Raw genomic sequence first — 21,746 nt, 5'->3', positions numbered from 1 at the left:
ATTGCATTTAATTTCACAAAATTAAATGTCTTTTAACATTTATTATTAGTCAAAGTCGTTTGACCAAGTACAATGTTCGTCTGAGGGTTAAGGCTCGATTTGATGTCTTGGAGTGTTAGAAATTTATATTTGCCTGATAAACTTGATTGTCTATTTATTCGACTAAATTATATTGTAAGTGAACAAAGCAATTGTAGCACTTAAAGAAAGCAAAAGTATCAAATATATATTCTATTTATTTAAACTTTTGATCTATAGTAATTTGTTACTAATATTTAAACATCTGAGTATATTAACAACTTGATATATATTGGATATAAAATACTCTACATTATTTTGTACTATTTATTATTTAAAATTGTGATACAATTTGTATTTTTCATATTCAACTATTTGTCATCATACTAGTGTATTAAAAGTCGTTCAATATATACGTCCAAACACGTATGCACATGTAATATATATTGAAAGGGATGTATTTCGTGATTTTCGTCCATATTAATACTTCTAAAGTCATATAAACAAAAAAGAACATAATTATTGATAAAAGCACTAGCTAAGAGAGAAGTCTCATTAAAAACAGATCGATAAGTCTTCAATATAATATAGTTATTTAAAGCAAATCAGTTTAATTCTATGACAGTTCTGCACATTGTAAAATTTTCTGTTTTTGTTTACTTATTTATCATTAATTAAACCAGTGAAATTTATATTTACATCTTTTGTTTACTTTATTACTCTTTGATTAATTAAAGGAATTAATTAATTAAAGTATATGTATATTTTTATTGTAAGAATAAAAAATGCACTCAACTAACAAAAATAACTAACTAAAAAGGTGAATATTACTACCACTTTACACTCATAATACACTCAGTATAATATTTTAAAGATAAAATTGCCGCAAAAATCATGAAATTTGGCTGAGTTTTAATTCATCCTCCAATTTAAATTATCAACAATATATTCCATGCGTCGACTTGAACATTTCGCTGTGGGATAAATTAAAATAATGTTAAATTTCATACTTGTTTTGCTGAATTTTAAAGTTTGTGAGGATGTGTATTTAAAAAATATTAATATTTTTTGGGCAATTTGTTATTTTCAAAGAATACATTGCACCAATTTGGTCAGTTTCATAATTTTTAAAATGATGAATTATATCATCATAACTTTATCATAGTTTATAATTATCCCATAATTGAGTTATAACTTATAAGGAAAAACATGTAAAATGTGGAAAATAGAAAATATGGATAAAACATTTGACCACTTATAGTCTTACACAATGTCGTCTAATAGTATATTCTAATATTTTTGACAATTAAAATAGTATAAAATTCATACTAATATACCCTTGATATTGATCTTAATTTGATCATATGGATTAATTTAAGTTGGATGGAGGGATCTACTCTAGAGGAGTTGTGGGCCTACCAATCGTGAGCCTTCTACCTGTAAAGCTACAGCAGAGAAGGAATTCATTCACCAAACGAAGAAAACATAAATTTATCAAGAGAGAAAAGAGAGAACAGGAATACTGTGGGCGCCTTGGAGTGAAAATTCTTCCAATTAATCGTAACCCTAGCTCATCTTCGCGTCGTTCTGGTCACAGTCTTCGACAATTGGATCAAATCTCGACAATTAGGGTTTCTCTGATCTTCTAAAGATGGTTGATGCTCTATTTATCAATATATTTTGTGGATGTTATCGGTTATTGCTCAATTCATGCTACAGCTTTGAATCTCCAGCTTAATATGCTTAATACATAAACTTCAAAGTATTTCAACCACTATATAAGCCGTAATTTGTGTTAGAAGTGTCATTGATGCTAACTGTAATGATTTGCTCAACTGAATTCCTCAGTTATCTTGTTTCCAAAAACGAGCTGAAAATTAATTAACTTGTTCGTTTTTCTTCTAGTTTTATGCACAATTGATTACTGATAGGCTATTTATTGGCAGAACAAGCTGGGCAGAGGGCAGCGTGACAAAGTGCAACAATTCATGTCTATTACTGGGTCGAGGTACCTTGAGTACTCAATTTTGACTTGAATTCCTGTCCAATTTCTTGACGAAATTTGTCCTTGTTACCTATGTGCTTCTTTGCTGATTCCCCAATGTGCTTAACTGTCATTTTTTTGTTTATTTTTTTGCCTTTGGGGGTGTGGGGTACTTCATGGTTTCAATGAGGTTCTACCGTTCTGGACCTTTCTTAGTTAAATTAAGGCTAACTATATATCAAACTGCATCAATATAGTGGTTGATCTCTTTTTTGCTTTATGCAAATATAACGTATCTTCCTTTACTGACTATTTGCCTTAGTTATTGATGCTTTAGTATTGGACTATCCATACCATGCTTGGGATAAATCATTCACTAAAATACTCTTCACCCTTTGGTACCATCTTACTAGGGGTGTGATTTAATTTCCACCCCTTTTCTTATCTGGCAATTACTAGAGGGCAGGACAGGACCAAACTTCAATTTAATTAATCCTTTGATTTTGACTTCTTGGTCCTTGTAACGTTGTATTCTATGCACTTCAATTTGTAATTTGTATACAGTGATCCTGTAGTTTGTTTGGCTACTATATTTTATGCAGTGAAAAAGTTGCTGTCCAAGCATTGAAGGCTAGTGATTGGCAATTTGAAGGAGCATTTGACATATTCTATAGCCATTCCCATGCAAAGTCTGCTGCTGACACTAGGCATTTAGAGGAGCTTTACAATAGATACAAAGGTAATCTATTAATTTATTATATTGTTGATGCGTAGTTTAGAGTATCTAGACCAGTTAACACAAATTATGAAGTTTATTTAATTAACTCTAGTAATACTACAATACTGCAAGATTACAGTGTCGTAGTAGTATTTCAAGTGTCGATCCACAGGGAGGTAAAGTTTGTTTACACTTAAGAGCATATAAAAGCATACAAAGATTTGATTTTTGATTTCTGAAAATTTATGACAAAATAAAGCTACTAAGTTAACTAAGGAAAGACTTTTCAAACGGGAAAACATGCCACTCCAAGTTGCTCATTAGACTTGTATTGTTCTACACCTTTAACTATGGAACATATGAAGGGATTAAAACATCAACCTAATCACATACACTGAACATGTACATGATGAGTAGTTCACAATTAGCTGAACACATAACCTGTTGGAAATGACCGAAGGAATGGTTGATGAAGAACACTTTCTCACAGGAAATCTGTCGAACACAAACTAGGCAGTAAAACAAAGTGAAAGAATTGGAGACACAAGGGTTACGTGGTTCGGCTCAATCGACCCTACGTCCACAGGAGAATCACGAATCTCTTTTATTCCACACTACTGAATTACAATCACACAACGATCAATCAATCACTCAAGGATGAAAATACACTCAAGAATTAATATGCTCACCCTCTCGTGAACTTGGATCAAGAAACACAGATGATCCTCTCTAATTCCTCACTAAGATAGTGTACAATTCATTCAATGTATTGATTCAGTTATTGTGCCCTCAAATCTTCTGCTCAAACTACTTTTATAAACGTAGCTCAACCACTTTTCTCAACTGAAATAGCTGTTAGGAACTAACCTTTAAACTTGTGCTCTCATTTTGCAATTCAGTCCCTGACCTCTTTGGAAATTCATTAAGTATCCACACCAACAAATCCTTCAAATTCATTAGGAATTAACCTTTAAACTTGTGCTCTCGTTTTGCAATTCAGTCCCTAAATCCTTCATATCAAATTATGATTCCAGCTCATTCTTGATATCTTGAATTTCAGACAATGTTGCTGCTGCAATTAGCATATCATTTACAAGAGTAACAAATAGGCAATATCTGTCCCCTTACTCTTCTGAATGAAGACACAACTGTCATATAGAGATTTCTCAAAACCAATTCTCTGTATGAATTCATCAAACCTGATGTACCATTGTCTAGAGCTTTGTCTTAGCCCATACAAACTTCTTTTTAATAGGCAGACTTTGTCTTCTTCTCCCTTCTTCACAAAACCCTCAGGCTGCTCCATATATATTTTTTCTTCCAACTCTCCATTTAAGAAAGCTGTTTTCACATCCATCTGCTTAAGCTCCCAATCTTTGTGAGCAACAATGGCCAGCAAAATCCTAATGGAACTGTGTTTCACCACGGGGGAGAAGATTTCATTATAATCAATCCCTTCTCTTTGAGTGAACCCTTTAGCCACCAGCCTTGCTTTATATCTCACCTAATTGTTTCTGAATGCTTCTATCTTCTTCTTGTACACCCATTTACAGCCTATGCATTTCTGATGCTTGGTCTCAAAACCAAAATCCAGGTGTGATTCTTGTAGAGTGAGTTTATTTCTTCTTGCATCGCTCTAATCCATCTGTCTTTCTCATGACTTCTTACTGCTTCTTTATAGCTTGAAGGCTCATGATACTCAATCTCTTCTGCTACTGTGAGAGCATAGTAAAGCATGTCATAGTCACTATACCTGGATGGAAGCTTGATGTTCCTTCTTGGTTTATCCCTTGCTATAATGTGACTCTTCTGCTTCTCACTTGCTTCCCCTGTTTGAATCATTTCTGGAGCCTCCTCACTGGATACTTTATCATTAGCATCTTTTTGTTCATGCCCAGTGAGCTCCACCTCAAACTCAGTACTATCTGAATTCTGTTGCATGTATGGCATTTCATCTTCTCTAAATACCACATCTCTGATCACCATCTGTCCCATTCCCTTTTCCGTGCACCACAACCTATAGCCTTTCACCCCCTTCTGATATCCCAACATAACACACTTGAGGGCCCTAGGATCTAGCTTGGTTCTTTTAGCATGCGCATACACTCTGCAACTAAAATTTCTTAATTTTGTAGTCACCAGCTGATCCATACCATCTCATATCTAGTGTGTCATTATCAATTAAAGTAGATGGACATTTATTGATAAGCATTACAGGTGTTGAAGCAGCCTCAGCCCAGAAGTGCTTAGGCATACCTGATGAGATGAGCATACACCTGAGCCTTTCCAGAATTGTCCTGTTGGCTCTCTCAGCCACTCTGTTCTGTTGGGGGTTGTGAGGAACGGTTCTGTGCCTCTTTATCCCTTTACTTTTGTAGAAAGCATCAAACTTAGCTGAAAGAAATTCAAGGCCGTTATCTGTTCTAAGACACTTTAAAACACTACCCTTTTCAGTCTCAGCTTCAGTGCACCTTCTTGAAATTTAGTGAAGGCCTCAGATTTCTCTTTCATCACATAAAGCCAAATCTTTCTAGAAAAATCATCTATAATTGAAAGGAAATACCTGCCTCCACCCATGCTCTGAATTGGTGATAGCCCCAGATATCAGCATGTGCATACTCCAATGGCTTTGATGAAGTGTGTTTTCCAGCAACATATGGTAATTTCTTGCTCTTTCCCAGTTTACATTCTTCACAAGATCTGTGTTCATCTTCATCTGATTCTCCATCAAAAGCTATTAGGTTTTTCTTGGCAAGTTCTTTCAACCCAACCTGCCCCAGATGACCAAGCCTGTGATGCCAATCAATCAACTTCAATTTTGCTACTGCATTCACCTGATCTTCATCCATAGCTCTTGCTCTGAGATGATACAAATTATTCTCTCTCAGCAACCATAAGAATGTTTGTGCCCTTTATAACCTTTATAAAACCACCGGCTAAAATGGATGTGAAACCCTTTCTCTCAAGCATTCCAAGAGAGATCAGATTTCTCTTGATGGATGGAATATATCCGACTTCTGAAAGCATTTTTTGAGAGCCATCTTCCATGAGCATTCTTACACTTCCTATGCCCTTTACTTGGCATACTTGGTTATTTCCCAGCAGTACAGAACCAGTAGCATCTTGTAGATCCATGAGCCACCTTTTCTTGGAAGTCATGAAAACTGCAACCGGAGTCCATCACCCAAACATCTGGTGCCTCATCCTCTGTCACATTCATAGCCTGAGCAACCTCTACCTCTTGAGTAACATCAGGATACCCTGTGCTTTATCACCCTCGGCTTGCTTCCTCTTCCAAGCATAGCAGTTCTTCTTTATGTGTCCAGGCTTTTTACAATGGTGACATGATCTGGTTTCCTTCTCATCTCCAGATTTTTCCTTCCAAGATTTTGGTTTCTTCTGGGATTTCTTCTTTCCATTCTTCTTTGAATCAAATCTTACATTCAGACTTTCACTAGCTGGATCAATAGGCTTATCAGCTACTTTATGGAATTCTTTCATCCTGAGTGCAGAATGTACCTCCTCATAAGTGACTTTAGAATCTCTCCCAAGCAGTATTGCATCCTTGAATTGCTCGAAGCTCTTAGGCAAAGAATTGAGGAGCATCAACGCCTTATCCTCATCCTTGATAGCCTCCTCAATATTCTTAAGATCATCCACACACTTGGCAAATTCCTCAAGTTGCTCTCCAATATTTCTCGACTCTGAAAGCTTGAAAGTTCACAGCTTCTGCTTGAGCAAGAGCCTGTTGGTGAGAGATTTAGTCATATACAATGACTCAAGCTTGGCCCAAACACCAGCCGTGGTCTCTTCCTTTGAAACCTCTCTCAACACCCGATCACTTAGACTTAGGATCAGGGTGCTATAGGCTTTATCCTGGAGATCTTGAGCCTTGACTTCACCCTTTTCTTCATCTGTATCGGCCCTGCTCTTCAACACATCCCATAAGCCCTGCTGCATCATAACGGCCTTCATCTTGAGCCGCCACAGCTCAAAGTCGTTCTTGCCCGTGAACTTCTCCATATCAAACTTTGCGGTCGTCATCTCGTGGGTTCGATTCTCACAGACGGCGGCAATTAGTTGGAAATGACCGAAAGAATGGTTGATGAAGAACACTTTCTCACAGGCAATCTGTCGAACACAAACTAGGCAGTAAAACAAAGTGAGAGAATTGGAGACACATGGTTACGTGGTTCGGCTCAATCGAACCTACGTCCACGGGAGAATCACGAATCTCTTTTATTCGACACTACTGAATTACAATCACACAACGATCAATCACTCACTCAAAGATGAATATATACTCAAGAATTAATATGCTCACCCTCTCGTGAACTTGGATCAAGAAACACAGATGATCCTCTCTAATTCCTCACTAAGTGTACAATTCACTCAATGTATTGATTCAGTTATTGAGCCCTCAATCTTCAGCTCAAACTACTTTTTTAAACGTAGCTCAACCGCTCTTCTCAACTGAAATAGCCATTAGGAACTAACCTTTAAACTTGTGCTCTCATTTTGCAATTCAGTCCCTGACCTCTTTGGAAATTCATTAAGTATCCACACCAACATAACCTATGAACCAATTTTCAATGTATATAAACTCCCGCGGAAGCGCGAGAGAAATAAACATCTACTATAATCACTTACTTAATCCGCTATCAAATTATCCTTTGAACAATTCTAATTCAATAGCATACCAACAATCAAACATTCCTTAACTATGTTAAAAGAGACAATAGCAAAGGAAAGAACAACACTACATTATTAGCCAAAAACATAGTGTATAAACATTGAGCACATTGTTTGTAACAAAACACATAACAAAACACATGAATTCAATGGTGTAGAAACATCCATACAAAGCCTAGATTACAACTTGGAGCGACATAGAGAGTTTAGCCTAAACACATGGTGGAATTTGCAATAAAAACCATAGGAATCATGCTCTCGTTGAGTGGAATTTGGATTTGGAGACTGATCGTTGGAATATTGGCCTAAATTTCTTCCTTCTCTTCTTCCTCCTCTCTTTCTCCCTTTTCCTCTCTCTTTTCTCGTCCAAAATCTGCCTGCATATCGCCCAAAAACGGCCTCCAAACTATATGAAAACTGAATTCAGCGGCTGCGTCTTCGTACCCGGCCGGGTGGCTCTTTTTGAGGGTGCACTGGAACTTTTTCGCACTTTTTCACCCAGCCGGGTGACTCTTTTTCAGCCTATTATGGACTGGGCAGTGTGTCAAATTGGGCATTTTGCACGACTTTCTTCAATGACCTTGTGCTCATTCCGAGCTTCATTCCATGTCCCGTTTCACCAACCATTCCACTTCCTACACCATAAAACATACTTTTGCGAACATCAAACCATATAAATCATATAAAGCAATGAGAATAAAGATATACTATTTGATTCACATCAATTGTGATGACCTCATTTTGTCTTCCTATTTTTTGTCCAACATCTTCATTTTTGAAGTCGTCTCTTGGGGATGGCTTAAATTGGGATAGTCCATTTAGCCCCTATAATATTTCATGGGGTGCGCACAGTACATTAACTTTCAAAATTGGTTCATCTGGCCCCTTGATTGGACGATTTCATTTGCTAATACATATGAACATACATTTTCATAAACACTAGGATCTTGTCACTCACTTGCTGTGTATTTTGAATTGCAATTTAAAAAAATTCAAGTATCAACTAACAATCGGAAAAGCCTAAATTTGCTCCATTTCTATCTCCTTTATCTGATCTTGTTCCGACACTAGAAGGCTTTCATTCTTCGTAAAAATGCATGAGACATTCAGTCTTCATTTTCTTTTTGGATGTTCCGTCGCTCACAAGTCACAACCAAAAAGAAATCTTGACCTCACACACTGAACCCAACTGCAGTTATCTGTAACTCTGCCAGAGTATGAGCCTATAGGAAACCATGCTTCCAAAAACATACACAATTGAATAATCCTCCTTGGATTGCGGCATGCCACAGATCATGTTTGTCCATCTAGATCCTATTCCTGTCAAATGTATTACAACAAGTTGTCTTATTTTTCAGATCCCTATGCTGATATGATTTTGGTTGATGGAATTACCCTCCTGTGCAATGACCTTCAGGTGATTCATTGCCTGTCAGTTATTTTAATGTTTGGAGAAGAGGATCCCTGTCTATCTTCTTTACATATCTTTAACAGAGTGTGAATATACCAGTAACATGCAGAATGCTTTTCTTTTACTAGGTTGATCCCCAAGATATTGTCATGGTAAGTTACATCTGAACTTGTGCATCTAGAATTTCAATAATTTCTCAGTTTTGTGGGACTGCTTATGATCTTTCTCGTGAAGCATATTATCTTTCATTTGGTGCCGAGAGTCTAAAACCTTAGTTGGTCGCTTTTGTTTTTTAGTTCTTATTTGTCAATCATTTAGCACCATTGTACAACCCCCCCGCGGCAAAAAAAGAACAAAGAAACTCCGGTTTGAACAAAGTAGCCACTAAGTCAGTACTTCGATGATAATATTCAACAGCAAAAAAAAAATGTATCGAGATGTATCTACTTTACTTGCTAAATCTTCTCTTGAACTTATAGCATCTTCATGTGATGACACTAAGGATCCAATTTCCACAAACTAGACTTCAAATTTGCTTGATCAATGGTTCAATAATAATGTTAACAACATTAAAACAGGTTTTATGTGACAAAGATATGGTTGAGGCCTTGGGGGGACAAAGATATGGTTGAGGGGTTGTGTGTTTTAGCTACTACTTATTAATTAAAAAAACCTTCTGGTCTGTTTTTATTGAACATAGTGTATAATTTCTATATCTATTAGTACTAAAGGGTTTCAACTTTCAATATAAGGATTAGGGTAGTCGTATAGGATAGTATTAGTGACAATAGTCAGAAACACAGAAGTTCCTACTTTTTTGTCCTTTTACAATGATTATTTGGTTGCACAGGTTTCTTTTCTACAAACTGTAGGCGCATGATATCAGTATTCTGTAGTGACAATCACCAAAAAATTATGTGAAACTGATATATATTGATTAATGTCTTTCACCTGAGTGATTATTATCGAGTGATTTTGGATTAGGTTTGGGGATTTATTCTCGAGTGACTTGTTACGATGCTAAGTTAATAGGATATTGGTTAACTTGGAAAAGCATTCATCAAGGTAAGCAGAACAGGTGGCCCAGATACTAATAACATAGCTATTGTTAAATTTTTTCCATTAGTTAATGTGACTGGTTATGAAAATTTTGGCTGGTTATGTATTGTGACTAAAAAGATAAAGATTTGGTTTAAAATATGTAACTTAGTTATATATCAGGATTATATTGGTTCCCATTTATCTTTCAATATGCTATGTTCTGTAGTTGGTTGTCTCATGGCATATGAAGGCTGCTACCATGTGTGAATTTTCAAAGCAAGAGTTCATCACTGGATTGCAATCTCTTGGGTGAGTATTGAGAACTCTTCCTGAAGCTTCTTATATTTATTTATCTTCCTTTCCCTTGATTGAACACCTTGTGCCAATGGCCTTTCACAGGATTGATTCAATGGATAAGCTTAAAGAAAGGATACCATTTATGCGTTCTGAACTGAAAGATGAACGTATGTATTGTTGTCTTGTGACTCTTGTCACTAGTTTAGAAAATAATTTGTTTATCCAATGCAGAGTATCATTAGATGGCTTCTTAAAATCCTTTCCATCATTAATCTTGAATGCTACTCCATGTTTTATTCCATGACTTGTTCTCTAATCTTTTCAGAAAAATGTATTGCACAATGTAGAACCTATTTTCATGCTTAAAGTTTGAAGAAATTGATGATTTTAATGTTTAAAAAAAGTTTCGTGTTTGTACTTCACATATCTGCTTTTCTGTTGCTAACTAATTTTTAATATTATCCAGAAAAATTCCGGGAGATCTATAACTATGCTTTTGGGTGGGCAAAAGAGAAGGTAACTTTCTGTACTGAATTGGCCTAATTCTGTAATTAACTAATCTTGATCATATTTGATTAGTAGGCAGCCTGAATGTAATTAGTTCTGTAGGAATTGTTTGCCAAACAATGTGAGTATTATTATTTGTAGATTAAATTATACCAATCTGCACCACCAAGCATGGGAATGCAATGACTTAAGAGTGTTTTAAAGAGATAAAGGCTTCACCACTTAAATAGATGAAGGCATGTGAGGATATGCTATTGCACAGACTTTAACAAGTTCAGAGAGACTTAGTTTGTACCACAATCAGGGGGTTGTCAGGAACGCGGGGCGCGCCGAGGCGATGAGGTGAAAATTCGGGGTGCGGGACCCATGAAGTTGGTCGAATGTTTGTGCCGTTTCGTACTAAATCAAATATATATATTGCTCTAATGTTTATAATATATCAAAATAAATTTAGATGTGATTCACTTGAATAGAGCTCAAAGCAAATCGCATAACATAAAACAAATAACTAAATTATATATCATCTTCACTCTAGTCGACTTCCTCCTTCACCAGATCCAGCCAAGTCAATATCTTCATTTTATCATCTTCATCCACATGAATATAAGTTGACTTAGAGCTTGAAGCACTTTTCCTTCTGTTTGTGTTGCTTCTAGTATGGTAAGATGGTTCCAACGCACCAGAAGCTCTTGGAACATCTCTCCATCTTAGTGAATCATTCTCAAAGACAAAATCATCATGCTCCATCCTTCCAAGTAACCATTCATTATTGTAGTCAATTTCACTTAGGGGTATAGGATCATTGGTCTCTTTACGTTGAATCTACGCTAGAGTGCTCTATTGTACTTCACAAACACCAAGTCATTCAATCGTTCTTGTGCCGGACGATTCCTCTTTTTGCTATGGATCTATAAATGAAAAGGATAACAAATGACGTTTATCAGTTTTTCAAAAATATAAGCACATATATCATTCATTTACGCCAGAGATTGTCTGATTGTCTAAATTACATGGTGAAAAACACACCAATTCCACTCACATGTTGAAAAACACTCGAGCATTCGAATCTTGAGCCTAATCTGTAGTGCTACTGTTTACGAGGGGAATTGGAGTGCCTTTCAACTTGTAAGACCTTGAATTCACAATCTCTAGTGTAAATGAATGACATCGGAGCTTATGTTTTTGAAGAAACTTATACATGTCATTTATTTTCCTTTTCATTTTCAATTTTATACATAGCAAAAGGAGACATCGTCTGATACAAGAACGATTGAATGACTTGTTGTTTGTGAAGTGCAATAGAGCACTTGGGCATAAATACAACATAAAGGACACCGCCGATCCTATACTTCTAAATGAAATTGACTACCAGAAATGAATGGTTACTTGGTAGGATGATGATAGTGTCTTTGAGAATGATTCACTAAAATTGAGAGATGTTGTAGGGCCTTCTGGTGCTTTGCAACAAACCATCTTATCGTACTGAAAGCAAAATACAAATAAAAATTGTTCTAGCTCTAAGTCTATTTATACTCATGTGGATGAAGATGATGCGAGTGAAGATATTAACTTGGTTGGATCTGATGAAGGAGAAGATGGCTATCATTTGAGTGAAGATGACAATGGTATCAATTACTCCCTCCATCCCACTCTAAGCGACACATTTTCCTTTTTGGGATGTCCCAAATACACATTTCTAAATTTAGAAACGTCTCTCCCTGTACTTTTTCCTATCTCTTACTTTATTCCCTCTACTTTACTCAGAAAACAACACTACATAAAATCTTGTCCCGAACTAGAAATGCTCCACTTAGAGTGGGACGGAGGGAGTATTTATTTTGAGCTGCGCATTCACTATTTTCCATTTGAGCTCTATTCACATCTAAGTTTACATATTTGATATATTATAAACATTAGATCAATATATTTATTTGATTTAGTACGAAAAGGAGACACAAATATTTGGCCAAATTCGTGGTCCCGTCTCCCTGCGCTCCAAATTTTCATCTCATTGCCCCGACGTGTCCCGCGCTCCTGACAACACTGGTTTAAGTACTACTCCCTCCGTCCGTGAAATAATGTCACATGTTGCCATTTTGGGGGGTCTGCGATTTAAAGTCTCCTTTACCCTTTTCCATTCTATGTAATGGACCCCATAATTCACCTAACTCACTACACTCACATTCTATTATAAAATCAATATATGAAAGTGGGGTCCACATTCCACTAACTCATTTCCCCATTTTCTTGACAAAGTCAAACAATTTCTTAAAACCCGTGGCGAGTCAAAATGGGACTATAAATGACGGACGGAGTTAGTATATCTCACTAGAATGGATTATCTGCCAGAATTAATACTGTTGGTATAAAAATGCTTGACATTGGACATAATCACCTTCCAACAGCTTAAGCACCAAAATCTGTATAAATCAATATTGCATTCAGCTCACATGTTGTCATCATCTTGAAGTACTTATTCTAGTTCATAGTGACATCCAGTTCTGTCCATCTCCAATTTCATCTTATTAGTCTCTGGTTGTTTGGTTGTACTGCAAGCCATCACGATTCTTTCTTCATGAAGATGCATCATAAGTCATTTATCAGACTTCTTTGTAAGTTTAACCTCCAATTCAATAATGAACTCTAAATATCTCAAGTACAGGGCCAGAAGTCTTTGGCATTAGATACTGCAATTGGGATGTGGCAGTTGCTGTTTGCAGAAAAGCAATGGCCACTAGTCGATCATTGGTGCCAGTTCCTGCAGGTAGAACAACTCGTCTCTTGAATCTTGATATTGTTGAATGAGTTACTCAATTATGCCATGCTAAGAAAAACTGGTGTTATTTCGCTTTGAACTGAAAATATAAGAAATTCTCACCCATAAGGGTGGGAGATCGGGGTTGAAATCCTTTCCCATTTTTCAACTAAAAAAATGATGATGAAAGCTTAGTGAGTCTCTTTTTTCTTCCTTTTTGTTTCCTTATTTTGCTTTGATGAAGGATTTGATATCTTCGATATGGAGGATGTTTGAAAGGTGAAAATATTTTTGATTATTTTTCCACGTTGTGGTTGATATGCAAAGATGAAATATTTTGTGGTTAGTATGAAGAGAATAATATATAAGCAGCGGGTCCGATTGTACTGTAATGATGATACATGATTAGAAAAGTGAAATCAAATATTGGAAAGGAGTAAATCGTGTTTAGAGTGTTCTGCATGGTAGATAATTGAGAAAAATGGGATGGATATTAATATATTTCCTTAGTCATTCTTATCTCATACCATTGTAGGACTTAACTAAATTTTGACATGTTTTAAGATACTTTTGTTGATTGAGATTAATCATTCAGAAGGTCTTTCAATTTCCCATTTTATAACTTATATTTTGCTCTCAGTCTCAGGAGATTGGTTTTTGTACTGGCTATGTGTTGATACGTTGAGTGTTTATTTGCTGATTCAGGCTAGGCATAACAAAGCAATTTCTCGTGATACCTGGTCCCAGCTTTTGGAATTTGCAAGGGTAATTAATGAATACAAACTCTCTTGTATATCTTCCTATTTCCTTCCCCTGTTTTATTATGTTACAGTTCTGTGCTCATTGAGTCATTGCTACCCTAGTTCTAATCCAAATTTTGACCAAGCATATATTTGCATTACCACCTGCAAATAATAGATGGAAATGACCTAAAATCCGGAATCTGTACATGGGATGTGTCAAAACATCAGCAGCTTCAGGTTGCATCGCGTTGGTTAGCTAAAAGCTTGCGCTAATTACTGACTGCTCTGGATTTTATTTGTTCCATGAATGCAGATAGTGGACCCTGCATTGTCAAACTATGATCCAGAAGGGGCTTGGCCGTATCTGATTGATGAATTTGTTGACTATTTGACTGAACATGGCATAATTCAGAAGGGCAAGTTGAATGATTGGAGCTACAAACTTTGATTGCCTAGTTGTGTATTAAATTAAATCTGTGTTTCATTTTAGATTGATGATGTAAAATTGAAAAAATGAACTTAAAGCAATTGTGAGGTATACTCTGGGGCATGTTCACCATTGATATCTTATTTTGAATCGTTAACAAGTGATGCAATGTATTTTGTGGAAGGAAATATGTACTCAGTGGCTCTTGCTTCTATTGCATATGGCTCTTACTTTGCCCTTCCTAATGCGATCATATATTAGGTTGAAGAGTTCTGATTTTCTGTTTAATTTTATTTTCTTCGTTAGTATACTTTCTAAATATTAAAATAATATTATGCACTATGTGTCCAAATAGATTTACATTTATGCTTAGTGCGTCTTTTATGTTTTGCTGAATTGAAATGGAACTCCTAAAGTGGGACGGAGGGATTACTAAGCAATTGTAATTTTAGGGGGTATTTAGTCATATGGGATGATTACTGGTATGTAGAGATACTGTGTATGGCTTGTATGTTCAACGTCTTCATCTCTGAGCGGCGGTGTTGGTGTGGAATGGCCTTCGCTTGATACCCAACCGCATCAACACAAAGGTAATTTATTTATTTAATTTGTAGCTATGTTTAGGCTCGAGTTTAGAGTTTTAAGTGTCGAGCTTAGTCTTGAAAATAATTTTCATGCACTATTATTGCAAGCAATATATTATGGTATTTTTTTCAAAATGTGAGAGAGATTAATTGTTTTGAAAATGTTAATTTGTATTTATGGGGTTGATGACAAAACTTATGAATTATTATATCATCATTGTATAAACTTTTTTATGTCTTGCATATTTAGCTACTCGATCTCTATATTTTAATGACTTTTTAGTAATCATGATTATTATTGTGTGTTAATTTTTTGATGTGAATGGTATTGAAGTGATTATGATGTCCATTAATATAATACTCCCCCGTCCTAGTTTAGGAGTTCAATTTAGTTATGACAAGAGTTTTAGTAAATTGTTGGAGTATGTAATAATTGAAGTGAGGTAGTGAAAAGGGAGACCCTTTTGACTTTTTGTATGTTTAGGATTTTATTTTGTTTTATTTTTATGAAAGTAGTGTCATTTTAATGTAAATTTCATCAACAATAAGGTTAGATTTTATGTCCAAATATGGTAAATTCTAAATGAAACTCTTAAATTGGGACGGACGAAAATGATAAAATATGACTCTTAAACTGAGACGGAGGGAGTATAAAATTATGATTATTGTTGTGGGAGAGATAAGAAAGTGGTCATTGTTATGAATTACTTTATGGAGTATATGACGCACCTTCAGTACAATTATATGAAAAATGTGTATATGATTGATTGATTTCTAAAGTTGTCTAACTATATTTTCTGGGCCGTACTATTACACATTTTTTTCCGTATAGTATATATCTAATTTTAACTAATTTATTCAAAACATGAATTTATGGTGATAAAATTAAATCTATTCATGCATCACACGGGTGTGATACTAGTTAATAATAACAATATATACATCCTTGATTGCAATTAGATTATTACATATGCTTCACGGGTTGCCGCTAGCGTTCACATCAATGCATATACATACACATGGAATATAAGAATATACAAAAATAAATTAAACATACCTATGTCCAGTTGTACCATGTTGTTATACTAATGAAGCATCATATATATCTATAGCCCGCCATCAGTGACTAATCTCAGCTGGCATCAAAGATAGTTTTGTTTGAAAATATATAAACCATCAAAGAGTATTACACATTTACACCCCTATCTCATTCCAACTATTTTTTGAGCTGTCCATTCCAAATGCCTCATTTTATTTTAGTAATGTGTCATTAGTTGGCATTTAACTTTTCTCTATTAAAAATAAGACGATTCTAGAAGGACAAATGGAGTAGTAATTTCCTGGTAGTTTGAGTGTGGGAGTAGTAATATTGCCAAATAATTTAAACATGGGCAGCACTGCCTGTTCACTCTATTCCCATAGAAATAGTAGAATGGAGTATATAGACAGATTACCTCTTCATTATAATTTATAAATATGTTATGGGGCCATCAAATAACAACACTAATTATTTTTCTTGGGTGAAGATATTAATGCGAGTAAGAAAGAATTCACAGTTGAAAATCCAATGAGGAAAAAGGCAGTGCTGATAGGCTGCAACTACCCGGGCACCAAGGCGGAGCTGAAGGGCTGCATTAACGATGTGCGGCGGATGCACCGCTGCCTGCTCGACCGATACGGTTTTCCGGAGGAGAATATCGTGGTGCTCATCGATACAGAGGGTAGTGCCGACACGCAGCCCACCGGCAAGAACATACGCGCCGCCCTCTCCGATCTGGTTGCCTCCTCCCAGCCCGGCGACGTCCTCTTCGTGCACCCGCCTCCCGGCCGAGACCGACGACGACGACTCCACCGGCTATGATGAGTGCATTGTCCCCACTGACATGAATCTCATTACTGGTACGTACGTGTTACAGATTCAATGTCCCACAAAGCAATTGATGTGAGGTTCATAAACTAAATAAGCTCTCTGCTATGCTATTTTAGGATGTGTTCTCTTATTAGGTCTATAACATAATTAAAGAATGAGTTACTCACCCACTTATTAATACTAAGTCGACGTTAGACAAGAATGAAATTTTCAAGTTGTGTATAATTAGACGACGACTTCAGAGAGGTGGTGAACAAAGTAGCCGAGGGAAGCCGGATCACCATCGTCTCCGACTCCTGCCACAGCGGAGGCCTAATCGACGAGTCCAAGGAGCAGATCGGCGAGAGCACGGGCAGGAACAAAAAGAAACAACAACAACACAAACAGAAATGCTCAGGACTGAAGAGCTTCCTGTGCACGGAAGTCCACCAAGAAGAAGCAGCACCGGAGCACCTGACGAGCAAATCTCTGCCGCTGTCGACATTCATCGAGATACTGAAGCAGAAGACTGGCAAGCACGACATCGACGCAGGCAAGCTGAGGCCGACCCTGTTCGACATATTCGGGAACGAGGCCACCCCGAAGATCACCAAGTTCATGAATGCGGTGAGGAGCAAGTTTGGAGGTGGTGGCGGCATCACAGATGGCGGGATTCTCATCAGCGGGTGCCAGTCCGACGAGACGTCGGCGGATACCAGCCCCGAGGGGGACACGACGCGAGCATACGGCGTGCTGAGCAATGCGATTCAGGTGATAATTGCGGAGACGGATGGGAGAGTGAGCAACCGGAAGCTGGTGGTGAGGGCGAGGAAGCTGTTGAAGCGGCAGGGCTTCACGCAGCACCCTGGCCTTTACTGCACTCATCAAAATCTGAATGCTCGTTTTATTTGCTGATTTTTTACGAATCAATTCATTCATGCGCGCTTCACTTTATTGTTGATCTTTTCAAAATTCATTTTTTTTAACGCTATTTTGTTTGCTTTATCTTCATCCTTGAACATGTATGTATATGATTTTTAAACTTGAATGCACCCGATTTTCATTTTCAGTTCTTCATTCTATGGCCATAAATAAATGTCTCACTTTAATTTTCTACGAAATAATAAAAAATATTAGTGGAAGCGACAAAACTAATCTATTTTTTGAGAATGCAGTGAGTATACTGAAAAAAAATTAAGGAAAATAAGAAAAAAATAGAAATCGACCAAACACATAAGATTCGTTTAATACGTCAGTCACTGTTCGAAAACCCCTCAACAAAATGAGAAGAAGCATCTCCAAAATCCCTTACCGCCCCACCACCGCTACATCCTCCATTCCCGCCGCTCTATCCACCTCCTCAGGCGGCGGAGGTAGAGGCCGTGGTGCTCCTACACATTTCCAGTTCACCGTCGACACCCCACCCGAAGACGAATCCAAAACTTCCAACCACGACGCCGCCTCTCCGCCGCCGCACGGCCATGGTCGAGGCAGAGGTGTTCCGCCTTTGTTCTCTTCCTCCATCAACAATGGCACTAACTCCGCCGCATTCGGCAGGGGCCACGGCATTGGCTTTGTTTCCCCAAATTCCTTCTCGCCTCCAGCTGAGCAATCTGAAGCTCAGCCGCCGCAACCTAATCCCCAAATGTCGTTTCTATCAAAGTACGAAGAATTACAATCGGATTCCGCCGGATCGGAAGCTCCTCCTGCCCCAGCCAAGTCGATTCCGTCGAGCATCTTCGGTGTTTTATCCGGTGCTGGTCGGGGGAAGCCCGGGGGATCCCCTGCGCCACAACCAGAAAAGCCGAAAGCAGAGCCTCAACAACCCCGAGTGCAGTTGAGTGCTGAGGAGAAAGTAAGAAAGGCAGTGGGAATATTGTCGAAAGGAGACGCAGGTGGAGGCGGAGCTCGCCCCGAAGTTAGAGCTGAAAGATGGGAAGGAGGGAGAGGAAGTGGACGCGGAGGAGGAAGAGGAAGAGGGATGGCGAGAGGAGGAGGAAGAGGAAGAGGAAGCCGAGATGATAGATATGAGGTAGAGGAAGATGGAGCTGCTGAGTTTTTGGGGGATCCTGCTGCTGAGGAGAAGGTGGCTAAGAGACTGGGGCCGGAGGTTATGAGCAAACTGACAGAAGGGTTTGAGGAATTGTCAAACAGGGTGTTGCCGTCTCCTATGGATGAGGCTCTTTTGGATGCATACGAGACGAACTTAATGGTAATCTGGTTTGTTTTGTTATTTAGATTGGATCATTGATATGAGTACATTGGTTGTTGATTTTGGAGTTTCTTATGCAGATTGAATGTGAGCCGGAGTACTTCATGGAAGAGTTTGGCGTGCGCCCTGATATTGATGAGCAACCTCCTATTCCTCTTCGTGATGCACTCGAGAAGATGAAGCCATTCCTTATGGCATATGAAGGGATTAAAAATCAAGAAGAGTGGGAGGTAAATTTTGAACCACTTATGCTTCGTGTAAATTAAAATCTGTGATTGGTTCCTTTAAGCTTTTGTTGTTTGGCTGCAATTACGTGGGGCACCTGATGGATTTTTCATTTGAATCCTGAAACTTAATATAGTAGTATGCTCAGAAAATTGAACTTTCTTTGTTGGTGTTGCAAGGTGCAATTTATACATGTGTGAAGTCACATATAATTAGTAGTGGTTTAGAATATTGTAGAACCCATTTAGTCCCGGGGGATTAGTATTTAATGTTAGGAAAAGTGATTCTGTGGATACTTGTTCATTCTCTTTCGCTTGTACCATTTGCCGACCTCTGCTTTTAGCATTTTCATGCAGGGTGCTTAAAGGTAGTTGCGTGTTTTAGAGTATGAAATGCAAGCACAGATAAACATAATAAAAAAGAAACATGTGTTTTATCAAAAAAGAAACTACAGAGTGAAAGCCATTACAAGTTGTCTTGTCTACTGATGACTTTCGCCTAGCATCTTTGTGTGAGTCCTCATTAAAGGGTGGTGGTCTGGTCGGTCATCTACTAAAAGAAAACATGCTGAATGAGCAAACACTGGTTTCATATAAATGCAATTAAAGCATGAATATTATAATCAAATCAGGACATTGATTAATTTGCTGTTGAAGTTTTGTTTCTATTATCATTAGTATTATAATCTTACTGCTGGAGAAGTATGCATCTGAAGAAGGCATGTAAGTTATTGACGACATTTTGCCTTGTTTTGCATCAAATTTCATTCTTCGAGGAAGGAACAAAAGATGAGATGGCTTGGTTTGTTATTCCCTTGGATTGGTCATACTGTTTTGTGAAGTATTCCATATTTTACTAATATGTTACTCATGCATTCTCTTCTTCCATGGGATTAGGATGCTCATACTAAATCCTTTGTACTATTAATAACTTTATTGATTTGACTTATGATCTGTCCAGGAAATTATGGAAGAAACAATGAATAGAGTTCCTCTTATCAAATCGATTGTAGACCATTATGCTGGTCCAGATAGAGTGACTGCGAAGCAACAATTAGGAGAGCTAGAACGAGTGGCTGAAACTCTCCCAGCTAGTGCACCTGCTTCTGTGAAACGTTTCACTGACCGTGCTGTTCTCTCATTGCAGGTAAAAACTTGACATCTTAAACATAAGTGTTGTTTGTTTGTTGGGAAAATAATTTTGGATAAATTATTGCAAGTATCAAGGAAAACTATTACTACATATTTCTAAGCTTAAATTAATTAGTTAAAATTCTTATTTAAATTATTAAAAGTTCCAAACATTTTGTTTGGGATGACTCTTTTACAAGGGATGAGCTATAATGAGAGCTTAGCTGGATAACGATCTTGATGCCAGCTTTTGCAACATTGTGATTGAATTGATAGACTTGGGGTGACTTTACTTGGACAACAAAAAATAGAATTTGAAGATTTGGTTTCATCCTCATAGTAGTTTTGTTTGTGTGGATTGGAATCAAGATTGGTTTACTTAGATGGAAAATTTGAATGTTTTTAAGGGGCAACCCTGATTTGCGTGTATGATGAGTCACACATCTCATTGTTATCTGTCTTTTTGTTCAATCATTTTTATTTATGCAGAGTAATCCGGGTTGGGGATTTGACAAGAAATGCCAATTCATGGATAAGCTGATAATGGAAGCTTCTCAACAGTACAAGTGAGCTTTGGATGCTTTGCCTCGTATATATTCTGCTTAAAAAGAAACTTAATAATTTCAATGATGGAACACTAAGAAGAGCTGTCTCTCTAACTTGGTTATGGCCCTTTTGAAATTGATTGCCAATCAATGTTGGATATTCATCACGTAGGAGATTTTTTCCTCAGGCCCTTTTGCATCAGTGATATGTCTCATTTCGTAAACATATGCCAAATTGGTCAAATAAAGGTTATATGATAAGGACCCCAAGTCCATGCTTAGCCAAATTATATTTGAGTTTTGGCATTGGGTTTTTGATCTAACGTCTCTGTTATGTTTTTATTTGTTTGTGTTTTTTACGGTGTGGTTTTTGTTCATAGCCTGCAAATCAGCTTGGCCCTATTTTATATACTACACCTGGCCATGAAAAAATAAATCATGAACGAGATGAATCGGTAAAGTATGATAGTTAAGAGAAAAAGAGGGTAAAGTATTGTTGGTGGAAACTAATTTTGATGAGTGGACCAAAATGAAAAACAAAGACTATTTTTCATAGAAGTAAGTAGTAGTAAAGAATCTTAATTTTCCACCGGTAATTATATAATCAC

At 37.2% G+C, this 21,746-nt stretch overlaps 2 protein-coding genes and 1 pseudogene across 2 annotated transcripts; all 3 read left to right on the top strand.

Moving 5' to 3' along the window:
- The first annotated feature begins 1,506 nt into the window (after positions 1-1,506).
- LOC121807511 (DCN1-like protein 1) lies at positions 1,507-14,807 on the top strand. The gene is made up of 11 exons (XM_042207756.1): positions 1,507-1,672; positions 1,965-2,026; positions 2,605-2,741; positions 8,771-8,829; positions 8,952-8,975; positions 10,091-10,173; positions 10,264-10,328; positions 10,628-10,677; positions 13,331-13,432; positions 14,129-14,188; positions 14,480-14,807. Exons 1-11 carry the CDS (start codon positions 1,670-1,672, stop codon positions 14,612-14,614), a joined length of 780 nt encoding a protein of 259 aa, XP_042063690.1. The 5' UTR covers positions 1,507-1,669; the 3' UTR covers positions 14,615-14,807.
- Positions 14,808-16,557: 1,750 nt separating this feature from the next.
- LOC121807226 lies at positions 16,558-18,095 on the top strand (annotated as a pseudogene).
- Positions 18,096-18,273: 178 nt separating this feature from the next.
- Positions 18,274-21,425, top strand: LOC121810082. The gene is made up of 4 exons (XM_042210979.1): positions 18,274-19,238; positions 19,319-19,468; positions 20,424-20,609; positions 21,083-21,425. Exons 1-4 carry the CDS (start codon positions 18,309-18,311, stop codon positions 21,161-21,163), a joined length of 1,347 nt encoding a protein of 448 aa, XP_042066913.1. The 5' UTR covers positions 18,274-18,308; the 3' UTR covers positions 21,164-21,425.
- Positions 21,426-21,746: the final 321 nt, after the last annotated feature.

Source organism: Salvia splendens, chromosome 6, assembly GCF_004379255.2.
Source record: "Salvia splendens isolate huo1 chromosome 6, SspV2, whole genome shotgun sequence".
Classification (NCBI taxonomy): Eukaryota; Viridiplantae; Streptophyta; class Magnoliopsida; order Lamiales; family Lamiaceae; genus Salvia; species Salvia splendens.
This window is presented reverse-complemented; position numbering and strand designations above follow the sequence as displayed.

What these genes read in the sequence shown, in the direction of transcription:
- LOC121807511 (XM_042207756.1), top strand. An exon ending in GCTTTACAATAGATACAAAG is followed by an intron (nt 2,742 to 8,770) that starts GTAATCTATTAA and finishes CTTATTTTTCAG; the next exon opens with ATCCCTATGCTGATATGATT. An exon ending in ATTGGTGCCAGTTCCTGCAG is followed by an intron (nt 13,433 to 14,128) that starts GTAGAACAACTC and finishes TTGCTGATTCAG; the next exon opens with GCTAGGCATAACAAAGCAAT.
- LOC121810082 (XM_042210979.1), top strand. Translation starts at nt 18,309, where the DNA reads ATGAGAAGAAGCATCTCCAAAATCCCTTACCGCCCCACCACCGCTACA. An exon ending in AAAATCAAGAAGAGTGGGAG is followed by an intron (nt 19,469 to 20,423) that starts GTAAATTTTGAA and finishes TGATCTGTCCAG; the next exon opens with GAAATTATGGAAGAAACAAT. An exon ending in GTGCTGTTCTCTCATTGCAG is followed by an intron (nt 20,610 to 21,082) that starts GTAAAAACTTGA and finishes TTATTTATGCAG; the next exon opens with AGTAATCCGGGTTGGGGATT.